General features: G+C 35.7%; 1 protein-coding gene across 3 annotated transcripts in view; it reads right to left on the bottom strand.

Moving 5' to 3' along the window:
- Positions 1–12,626, bottom strand: part of SPOCK1 (SPARC (osteonectin), cwcv and kazal like domains proteoglycan 1) — an 809,827-nt gene that overhangs the window by 507,745 nt on the left and 289,456 nt on the right. For all 3 annotated transcript variants that reach the window (XM_043984938.1, XM_043984940.1, XM_043984939.1), the window contains one exon: positions 1,613–1,658. In XM_043984938.1, the coding sequence (XP_043840873.1) occupies positions 1,613–1,658 (46 nt within the window). The remainder of the gene's footprint in view (positions 1–1,612; positions 1,659–12,626) is intronic.

Genomic DNA, 12,626 nt, shown 5'->3' with positions numbered 1-12,626 from the left:
GCAATCACATCACTACATAACTGTTTTTCTCTTCTTGTTCCACCATCAGCCAAGAGAAAACCCAAGGAAGTCAAAAGCAAGACAGCAGGGCCTTCTAGCTGATAAAGAATTCCTAAAAAAAAAAAAGCCCAACTGAAGTCCTCTGTCATCAACTCTACCAACTTAAACAAAATCAGTAGACAAACTATTGGTATGATGAAGGGATTCTAAACTCACAGAGAGCTTGCTAAGATATTCTATGAAAAGTACATAGACACTGAGACTGAGGCAATAAATAGCCAACAGATTCAGATCTCTCATCTCACACTCATTGAAGAAATGATGGGTAGAATCGCCTATAGTAGTAAATACATTTAAACTATTTTATTACTTAATAGATACACTGAATCTAGAACAGTTTTGTTTATAGGGAAAATAGGCCAGGGACAACAACTTTCAATTGTTAAAGGGAATACAGAGATTAGAAAAAGAGCCACATGTGCTCCTGTTTTGTACATGCCAAATCTTTTCTTTAGCCTATGTATAGCTATATGAATACCATATTTGCATGAAATTCTCAAATTATAGAACTATGTGGCACTGATTAAATAACTTAAGGCACTTCCTGTGCCTCAGCTTCCCCATCTGTAAAATTGAGTTGTTCTTGATAGTCGTCTGGTAATAAATTCTTGATTAATCAATCAATCCAAAAGGCTTTAGTAGGTGCCTCCTGAGTGCCAAGTACTGTGCTAGGTATGAGGGATATAAATACAAAGATACAATCCTTCCCCTCAAGGAGCTTACAGTGAAATGATGAAGGCAGCAAGTAGATTTATTAGTATATACAGAATAAATAAGTATTAAGCAAATAAATATAAAGTAGATAGATATGATACTACAAACTAAAACTGTTACCCCAAAGCCATGAACTTTTGTTATACTGATATGTATTTTAACCTCTTCAAAAGAAGTGGCATATATTGTTTATATCAATGTCTATAGAAACATACTCAATCTATTATCTGTGATAGCTAATGACTACTAATAAGAGCTATCCCATTTGATCCCTTTTCTCTGAGATGATGGGTGTTTCAATCTCTCAAGCTCCCCAGGGAAGAAAGCAGGTTGCAAATGAATATGAGTATGTCTGTTTGCTCCATATTCCAATCCAATTCTATTCAAAAAACATTTATTAATTCCCCAGAATGTGAAGGTACAGAACACTGAGGACACATAGATGTAAAATGACACAGTCCCTGTCACTAAGGAGCTTATAGGCAACTAGGGGGAGAAAAGCTTTATCTAAAAAAGCTGAGGATTTTATATCTGAAAGAACTGAAAATCAAATCCCAAACAAGCGAAAAATAATCCAAGAATTGACTAATTTGAGAGAATGTTCTAACTGCTTTAACTGGATGGGTCAATTAAATGAACATTGTTGAATAACCTCAGGGAAAACATGAATCAATTAGTAAAAAAGCTTTCAGTCACAGTGGTCACTTCCCTTTAATGGTCAATATAAGAGGCATCTGTAGAGCCAATCTAAAAGTACATAGTAATAGCCTAGATAGAGACTAAAGGGGATAGATAGTAACATTTTCACTCTGACAGTCTGTGGCATTGCCATGCTTACCTTGGTCAAAGGGCTTGTTTGGATTCCAGTTCCTGAAGTAATCATCCTATAATGGAGAAAAATAGAAAGCAAAGACAAGATTTACAAAGACTTCCGATATAATTGCTTAAAAGCATAATTTCTCCCCACTTCTTCCAAACACATATGGAATAAATTAGTTTAGATATCCTCTTTCACAATGGGCTTTGGCATAATGAAAAAAAATAATTTATTTTACAAAAGTTGGTTTTCCAAATTTTTTTTTTAAAATGAGACAGTTATTTCAAGTTACTTCAACCAACATGCAGATACTGAGGACAGAGGTGTGAACCAACTTATCAAGGAGAAGGATATACTTCACAGACTATATCACATCAGATTCCCACTCCACCTTTCCTTCAGAGAACCACCTTTCTTTGGGAGACGAATGAATTGCTGTGGCAAAAGAACTAAGTGAAAGACTTAATGAACTAATTAAATAATGGCCAATCCTTCCTGATGAGCCTCTTGAAATCTAGTTAGATTTGTCCTCAGATCCCAGACACAAATCTATTACACACAAACCCATCAGAGCCTGCAATCCACTGCAATAACCTTTGAAAACTTAGGGCTGCCTCCATGACACTACAAGGTGTCTGAAGAGGACTTAAGAGGAAAAATTTTGCTATAAATGAATAAATATTATACTAAGTAATGCATCACTACTCTATCTCACAATTGAGCCCTTGGTAATTTGACTATCAACATTTTTTTTACTGCCCAGGCATTTAACACCTTGTATACGACTGACATGACTTAAAATAACACAATTATTAAAGTATCAGTGGTGACCACAGGTATAATCAGCCACTGCTAGTCTTAAATTTATGCCATAGAGCAATACACTCAACAGGTCTTATAATTACAAATGACTAAGAAATGCACTGGGCATCTGGGTGGTGCAGTGGATAGAGCACCAGGCCTGAAGTCAGGAAGACTCATCTTCCTGAGTTCAAATCTGGTCTCAGACACTTACTAGCTGTGTGACCCTAAGCAAGTCACTTAACCCTGTTTGCCTTAGTTCCTCAACTATAAAATGAACTGGAGAAAGAAATGGCAAACCAATCCAGTATCTTTGCTAAGAAAACCCAGAAAAGGATCATGAAGTGTCTGAAACAACTAAACACAAACAACAAAGGAATCCAATACTTTATAGATGCAGGTAGAGATGTTCTGGATCCAGTTTATGCAGGCTCACAAAAGTCTATTATTAAATTTCCAGATTGAGCATTTACACCCAGGAAATTGACAAATGCATGAATCAGGACTTGATCTATTGTTTTGTTGATTATCTAGACTTAAGAAACTAGTGGGGGGGGGGGATGTTAATAACATAGATCACCCTTTTCCCACCCTTTTTCCTTCCCCCAGACCAGGGTATTAAACATTTACTAGGATACTACTAGTCTACTTCTTCCAAACAGTATTGCCCCTCTACTACATGATGCCATTTTTTAAAATCTGTGTGTGTGTCTGTCTTTCTCTTCTCCCCTCCCACCCCCAATATATCTTTCATTCATCCACCTCCATTTCCTCTAATTCCCTCTTTGATTATACTCACTTTTGAAGAAAGTGAGCAAAAGTGAATGAAATCTTCTAGGTGAAGCTGCATCATGGATGTATATCCTATCTATTCCATCTTTGGCTTATTTGTCATTTCTCTTCTTGAGCATGCTCAACTTGATATTCATAAGGGCCTTTTTCAAATTTGTTTTTTGACAGCTGCTCCATACACAATAGACATTTTCAGTGAGCTGTCCAAAAATGATGCTTCCATCTCTCTTCCAGAGAAGTTAATTTGCATCAATGTGCACAATTAGTTTAAATTGCCATCCATACTGCCTTACACAAGTTTATCTATGACACTGATTCCTTTGAATTTTATTTGCCTTTTTGTAGCCCAATTACCCAACTTTATTTGATCCTTGTTGAGTTCATCTAAGCCCCTAAATAGATTTTTAGTAAAATAGCTTTGGTAAAATTAGAATGGATTGTTTCTTGTGTAAATGAACCCATTTTCTAGATCATAAAGATATTAGAACACTCATCAACGCAATGTATAATCATAATTCCCAAAGAACATTCTATATCCTCTCAGAAGAAAGGTAGTGGACAATAGGTACAAAATAAGGCATATGCTTTTAGACACTGCTAACATGTTGATGTGTTTTCCTTAACTATACTCCTTTTTGTAAGGAATGGTTCTAGTGGGGTAGAAGTGGGGAGTGAATAATTGGGTATTAATGGCAAGGCAAATATAATGTATTAATGTAGCATTTATTTTAAAACAATGTAAATAAATACAATTATTTGACCTATGCAAATTGTTTAATTTGCACAAGTTTCTGATCCTTCATAGGAAATTTCCCTCTCTGGACTTTAGAGCTTTAATCTGTAAAATGAGGGACTGGACTAGATGATTTCTTGGGTATCTTCTAGCTCTAATGATTGATGTTTCCTCAGTGTGGTTCTATTTCCTCTTTTTTTGCTACATTGTAAAGTGCCTTGTCAAGAAGTATAGAAAGCTTCATCATAATTCTGGTATCTGGGCACAAAGGAGATACCCAAGTTAAAGGCAGCACTTTAGTGACAAAGACTACCCACGCACCCCTGAGGGTAAAACATATTCCATTGCAAAACTCTTCAAGTGTCATGATAGGTTCAGGGTTTTACTGTCTGCATTAAAGCAATAAAAAGTGTATCATGAAATGGCAAGAACATGTCTATATACCATGGGTAAACAAGTAAACATCACTTTATCCACATCAGTGTTATCTTATCTCTAATGGCAGTCTCCAAAATCACAGGGGCTGATTCTACTGGCTTTCTGCATAAAGCCTTGCACAGATGCTTACAAAGTGATTTTTGAGCATGAGAGCATGAATGAAAAACTATGTTTAAGGAGCTAAGAATCACTCTCTCTGAGCCATCATGCCCAGCAAAATCACACTCTCTTTAGGAAATGGGATGTGTGAAGATTTCTCTGTACTCTCCTTGTTTCCATACCATTTATGTATAAGTGTGAGGAGAATACATAAAAATGTCTTTTCTTAAGAGCCCTCACTTCTCTGGCCTCCTTCCACTCCTGGCTTTAGGAAATTCTAGTTGTTTAACATTCAGAATATAGTAGTAACCAAATTGATTTTGTTTGATCAAACTTGACAGGAAAAAAGTGGTGGTTGAGTGTGGTTGTTTGTCAGTAATTTCATCATCTGCAATGAAGCTCAAAAGAATCCTCCTCCACCTCAGTAATGAATAATTTTCTTAGGTAGAAGGATCTATATCCAAATATAGCTACATATTAAATTCCATGGCTCACATGAATACATTATGGAGATTGAGAAATTAAGGAGGACACTTTCATATGTGTGCATATATATGTATATAAACACATAAATATAATCAAATATATTGTATAGGGTATACTGAGCAGCATAATTAGTCAAGGGAATACAGGACAAGGAAAAGAGAAACAGCATTAACTTTTAATCAACTTAAATTTGGAAGGTAAGAGGCAAAAAGAAACAGTAGCTAGGAATCTTGGGCTTAGGTTCCATCTCTGACACTTACTAGTTAATCAACTGTTCCAGAACAAGAGACTATAGGTATTAATAGAGGAAATTTCCTTTTAAGGAGTTACCTATTTCAATGAAATCTTCACTAAACTTAAAACCCAAAAGTGTGGAAGAATTTGAATTTACCTTTCTACGTTAAAACTGTAAAGAATTGTCAAATTTCTAGTCAGGAGCTAGTAAGCCTAGAACCAGGTTAAAATGCAATTGGAAAATGTGTAACAAAATAAATAAAAATACCATACAACATAGATAGATAACGTTAATTTGTATATTTTCTAAGTTAATATATGGTCATCTGCAAGGGTCCATTTCAGTTTGACATGAGTGCAAGGATTCATTTCAGTTTAACACAAGTACTCTAAAGGATCCATGATTCCCAAATTTGTGGATATTCCTGATAATAATGAAGACTGCAACTTATTCCTGCCTTCTTACCCATCCTGGATACCCTTTTACACCACCAGAATGTCCAAACCTTGTAGGCTACTTGGCTGATTTTTTAAAATGATGTGAGAACTTCTCCTTGATATTTTCTTCTCTCTAGGATTTTATGACACTGCGCTCTCCTGGTTCTGCTCCTGCCTACCTCACCACTTCTTTGCAGTCTCTTCTGCTAGATCTTCACCCAGGTTATACCCACTAGCCATGGGTATTCTGATCTCTGCCCTGGGCCCTATTCTCTTCTCTATATATACTATTTCACTTAATAAACTCATCAGCTACCATAGATTCAATTATCATCTCTATGTCTATGGCTTTCAAATCTACTTATTCAACCCTAACTTCTCCAAGAGCTTATTGGCAACACCAAAAAAACAAAACAAAACTGAACTATCTTTTCCACAAAACCCTGCCTCACTTCCAAACTTCCCTATCACTGTCAAAGGTATTACCATTGTCCCAGTCATCCAAGAATCACAACCTATGTGCCATTCTTGACTCTTGACTATCTCTCTCATAGCTAATCTGTTATCAAGGCTTGTCAATTTTATCTTTGCAATATCTCTTGTCCATGCCCTCTTCTGACACTACTAACACCCTGGTACAGAACCTCCTCACCTCATTACAATAAGCTGCCAATTAATCTCTCTACCACAAGTCTCTCCCTATTCCAGTCAATTCTCCACTCACTCAGCTGTCAAAAAAAGCATAGGTCTGAACACGGTACCCCCTCCCATTCAATCAATTTGATTAGCTCTCCATCACCTCCAAGATCAAATATATATCTTGTTGCATTTTCTTGTTGTCTCCCTCATTAGATAATGAGTTCCTGGAGTGTGGGAACTATATTTTTCTTTATCTACAGTTCTTAGTGCCTGAAATATTATAGTCACTTAACAAATATTTTTTGACTGACTGAATAAAGCTTTAAAGCAAGGACATTTAATTATGGTCATTTTCAGGATATGAGTTACCAGCATCCTTTAAGAGCATTATAATGAGCAGAACCAGAAAGCATGACTAAAGATGTCTTCAACTTAAATGCTAAGAAAGGATTCTGTTTTTCAGTCATTTTCTATTCTTCATGACCCCATGGACATTAGCACACCAATGCTGTCCATGAGGTTTTCTTGGCAAAGATCCTGGAGTGGTTTGTCATTTCTTTCTCTAGTGGATTAAGTTAGAGGTTAAGTGACTTGCCCAGGGTCACACAGCTAGCAAGTGTCTGAGGTCAGATTTGAACTCAGGTCTTGCTAACTCCAGGGTCAGTGCTCTATCCACTAAGTCATCTCAGCAGCCTCTAAGGAAGGATTGTTATCTATAATTAACCATAAGTGAGGGAAAAGTTGACAAGACCATGGGGTTAATGTCAAAGCCCAAACAAGGCATTTCCAAACCCTAGAGACGGTTTGAAAAGTGTACCCCTTACCTTTTTTTAAAAAAATTTAATTTAATTTATTTATTTTTATTAATTTTAAGGTCCAAACTGTCTCTCCCCCTTCCTCTCCATCCCATACTAGAGATGTCCATCATTTGACACAGATTTATAAATATATCTAAAACCATTCTATACAAACTTTTATTTAACAGTTCTTGCTCTGGAGGTGGATAGCATATTCCATCATAGTTCCTTTTTATTTGATTTGATCATTTATAATGATCAGAATAACTTGGCTCACAATTACCCTTCAAACTATATTTGTTACTATGTACAATATTTTATATTGGTTCTGTTCATTTCATTTATCATTAGTTCATGTAATTCTTTCCATGTTTTTTAGTATTCTATCACAATCATATAATACAATTTGCTTAGGAATTCCCCAATTGATGGGCATCCTTTCAATTTCCAGTTCCTTACTACCACAAAAATAGCTGCCATAAATATTTTAGAACATATGGGTTCTTTTCCTTCTGCCCTGATCACCTCGGGAAACTGACCTAAATTTTGCTGGGTCAAAGGGTATAAACAATTTTACAACTCTTTGGGTGTAATTCCAGATTGCTCTCCAAAATGGTTGGATCAGGTCTCACTTCTAACCACAGTATATTAATGTTCCATTTTTATCATATCCCCTCCAACATTTGTCATTTCTCCTTCTATAATTTTATCCAATTGGATAGGTATGAGATGACATCTCAAAGTTGTTTTAATTTACATTTCTCTAATCAATAATGATTTAGAGCTTTTTTATCTGGCTACATATAGTTTTAATTTCTTCATCAAAAATTTCCTATTCATAACCTTTGACTCATCTTATAAATTTCATAAAGTTCTATATATATTTGAGATATGAAACCTTTAAATAAGAAACTGTCTATAATTTTTTTCCCAAATTTTCTACTTTCCTTCTAATCGTGACTATATTGGTTTTATCTATAGAAAAGTTTTTAACTTAATGTAATCAAAGTTATCCATTTTGCCTCTAACTTTGCTCTCTTGCTTATTTATAAAATGTTCCCCTATCCATAAGTCTCATAGGTAAGGTGTTCCATGTTCTTCTAGTTTTCTTATGATATCTCCCTTTACATCTACAACATGTAACCATTTCGACCTTATCTTGGTAAACAGTGTAAGATATAGGTCTATACCCAATATTTACCAGACTAATTTCCACTCTTTTCCTAATAATTTTAATCAAATAGTATATTCTTATCACAAAAGCTTAAATCTTTACATTTGTCAAACACAAGATTACTATAATCAATTGCTACTTTGTATTATGTGTGTACTCTGTTCCACTGATCCACATTTCTATTTCTTAGTACCAAATAGTTTTGATAATTATTGCCTTATAATATAGTTTAAGATCTGGTGCTGCTAAACTTCCTTCCTTTGTACTCTTCATTAGTTCCTTTGATATTCTTGACCTTTTTTCTTCCAAATGAATTTCATTGTTATTTTTCTAGCTCAATTAAATATTTTTGGTAATTTAATTGGGATGGCACTGAATAAGTAGATTACTATAGGTAGAATTGTCATTTTTATTATATTGGCTCTTCCCACCTAGGAAAAATTAATATTTCTTCAATTATTTAAATCTGGCTTTATTTACATAAAAAGTGTTTTATAATTATATTCATGTAGTTCCTAGGTTTGCCTTGGTAGGTATACTCCCAGGTATTTTACAGAATCTACAGACCCTCTGTCTTTAAAAATAGCACCATCAGGCAATAACATCCACTGGAGTTTTAGAACCTTCATTGCAACATGAATGACTTGATTCATCAATAAATAAATCCCTTCTGCCAAGGAAGATGATGTTTTTTTCCATTAAAAATGCATTCTTCTTTTCAAAAGTGGGAAACTATGGGTGTGGAACACTGCATTGTTGGCTTTGATTTATGTGTTAGTTTTAATGAATTGTTTTTCCTCTCCATTTTATTCTTTGTAATAAGAAATTACTCTCTGGGAGGTAGAAAAGGGAATATGCTATGAAATAAAGGCAACATGAAAAGAAAAGATATCAATAAATTTTTAAATATGCATTTATAAATAACTCATTAAAATGTATCCTTTGCTGCATCCCTTTGCATGTTGCATCCTAGTCTATTGCCTACTTTGACCCTAGTTTGAGTTCTATTTACTCCCTAAGTGATGAATAAAGACTCAGTTCTCAACAGGTCTAAAGGATGCATTCCTGGATGGAAATCATAACTTCAGTTTTCCTCTAAATTCAACAACTGCTTTTAAAAGAGATACATAACCTTCTGTGCTATTCACTCACCCATTACCAATTTCTCTTGTTTGTCACCCTTAGGAAAAGCATAAATACCATCCATAGGTTAGTGGACACCATTTTCGCTAAATGCTTTCAATTCCTTCCTTGAAGATACATTATTAAGATCAGTATTCTTAAGAAAAGAATACTTTTTAAAAAGAAAAAAAAATAGTTGTACTATATTCTATCCTGAATCTCTGAGTGACATCTTTCAATTTCCATAACCTTTAATGATTCTTAGATGTTCCTCTCTAGTTTGGGTAACTATGTCCCTTCAAACTGAAGAGATCATAAATGCTAAGGAAATTATATATGTAAAATACTTTGTAAACCTCAAAGTCTATATAAATGTCAGCATTTCAGCTTCTGCCAATTTTGAGTGAAAAAAATATGGTTTCTCCTCCTGCCCCACAATTCCCAAAATGGTTGCAGTTCTGCTCATTTTTTCCTAAGGCTTACGCAGAGTCTTACTTCAGCTCCAAACACTTTGGGAGCAAATTATGGGTAAAAGAAAGGGAAGGAGAGCAAAATGAAAAATACTTTTAACTACTAACTACTTTGTTACTGATTAGAAACATTATGATGCAACTTATATATCTCTAAGCCTCAGATGTCATCAGATCAAAGAAGTTTAGCTCAAACAGAACAGATAATTTCTCACTCATACATATTTTAGCTAAGCTGTCTGAAACCTGCAGTTTCATCTGAAGATTACCCAAGATAATACAAATTGCTCTTGGTATCCCAGCCTAGAAAATAAATACCCATCTTATTCAACAAGGCCAGGGATAAGTAGTACAAATGGCTAAGGAGACAAAAAAATCTTAAATGTTGGTATAAAACCCCTTTGGCTATGTCCTGGCCCTAATGTCTGAAACATGGATGTGGAAACCTAATCTGTAAATTCCCATTGGCAAATTGTTAACTATCTGGATAATGTGGCACAATGACTAGAGTGCTGGGCTTGGGGTAAGAAGTGTGTGGGTTTAAATACTACCTCAGATATTTGGCTTCTGACAAATCACTTGATCTGAATGTCAGTTTTCTCACCTGTAAAATGTTGATACCTATCTCACATGGTTGGTGTGAGGTCAAATTAAATAATGTGTATAAAACACAAACTGTTATCATCATCATCACCATCACTATATCCCCTAATTTTAAGGATGAGAGGAGTAATTTGCCCAAGGGCATAGAGATAATAAATGAGAGAAGGGCTACAACTTCATTGTTAGTATACCTGGGTTTGGACATTCCTGTCTCTCTTCAAATGGGGAAGTAATTGCCAAGTCAGACTTCAAGAAGGTTGCAGCATCTTAGCTGTGATAGGGAAGGGAATAAGCATGTATTAAGCACCTACTATTGCCAGGCACTGTGCTAAACACTTTACAAATATCTCATTTAATCCTCACAACAACCCTGGAAAGTAGGTACTATTATTATCCCCATTTGACAGTTGAGGAAACTGAAGGAAAAAGAGGTTGAGAAACTTGGGTAACTGGAATGATGATGGGACCCTGAGCAGTCATAGAAATGCTGGGAGGCAGAGAGAGTTTATTGAGTTATTGAGCTCTGTTTTAGACATGCTGAGTTTGAGATGCCTATGGGACATCCAGTGAGATTCTAAAATGCAGTTGGTAATACTGAACATATTGATGCTCAGGAGAGACTTGAGCTGGATACATAAATCTGGAAATCATCTGCATAAAGATGATAATTGAATGCATGAGAACCGATGAGATCAACAACTAAGATAGCATAGAATGAAAAGAAGAGAGGGCCCAAGAGAGAAAGGTTACTCAGTGTGAAATGGATGAAAAATTTGCACATGCTACTGAGAAGAATCAGTCAGACAGAAAAAAAAAATCCGGAAAGGGCAGTATTTTGAAAACCTAGAGGAGGGACTATCCACAAGAAGGTGATCAAATGCTGTAAAAAGGTCAAGAATGAAAACTGAGGAAAAAGCCATTGGTAACACTGGAGACAGCAGTTTCAATTGAATGACCAGGTCAGAAGCCAGATTGAAGAGGGTTTATAACAGAGGTATCAAACATGCATCTCACAGTACTCCCAAGCACAGCCTGAGTCAAATTAAAATATAATTGGGAAATAGTTAACAAAACAAACAAAAATATAATAAAACATAGATATTATTACATTATAATACTAAGTCCATGTGAGGCCCACAGGGAACCTTATGTCTGGATTGGTGGTCCCCATTTCTATTTGAGTTGGACACCACTGGTTTGGAAGTAGAGGGAAAAAAGGGACAAGTAAAGGCAGTCTTCTCAAGAAGTTTAGCCATGACAGAAAGGAGAGATATAGGGTGATAGCTAGCAATGATGGTTAGATAAAGTAAAGGTTTTATAATGTTGCGGAATACACGGGTGTGTTTGTAGACAGAAAGAAGGAACCAATGGAGAAGAAAAGATTGCAAATAAAAAAGTGGGAGTGATAGTAAAGGCTATATGGTACTGAAGATGGGAAGGCATATGGGATCAATGGATTTGGCCTTGGCAAGGGGAGAGGCCACCTCTCTATCAGACATGAGTGAAGGAAGAGATAATGGGGCAAAATATCTCAGTGTTACTAGAAGAGGAAGGAAGGAGAAAGGAGAACTCTCCCCAAATAACATCAATTTTGCAGTATAGTATAGTGAAGTAGAACTCAAATTTTCAACTGAGATGATTGCGGGGAGAAAGTGCTGTGGAAAGCTTGAAGAGAGATGACAAAATTTAGAATCACCTCTGTGGAGAGTAGGATAGTAAAGAAATTAGGGAGGAATAGAATGATGGCCTTGCTTCAGTGAGGGCCAAGGTGTAATAAATAACATATTTATAGTGGACCCAGTAAGCAAAGCTCTATCTCTTTCACGCTTATGAAACTTGCCTTTCAATTTTTGACCTCCATTTTTGTGGGTAGCTTAACTTTCCATATCTATTACCAGTACTTGTATGTGTGTGTGTGGGCAGGGGCGGTGCACACATTTGGATAAAACCTGTGGTGTAACTGGTATAGAGAATTCCTGATTAAGAAACTGCCTCTCAATGGAAAACTGTACTCCTCTTCAATTTACAGTCTTAGACAGTTTCTCAGGGTGGAAAGTACAGTAACAGCCAAAATGTGTCAGAGGCAGGGCTTGAACTCAAATATTCCTAAGTTCAAGTCCAGGATTCTATATCCATTGTCCCATATTGCCTCCTGTGTTTGTGTGTATGTGTGTGTATGCATATGTATGTTCAATTTAACTTTTTTAAT

This window comes from Dromiciops gliroides, chromosome 2, assembly GCF_019393635.1.
Source record: "Dromiciops gliroides isolate mDroGli1 chromosome 2, mDroGli1.pri, whole genome shotgun sequence".
NCBI lineage: Eukaryota > Metazoa > Chordata > Mammalia > Microbiotheria > Microbiotheriidae > Dromiciops > Dromiciops gliroides.
Note: the sequence above shows the minus strand (reverse complement) of the source record. Positions and strands in the feature narration are given on the sequence as shown.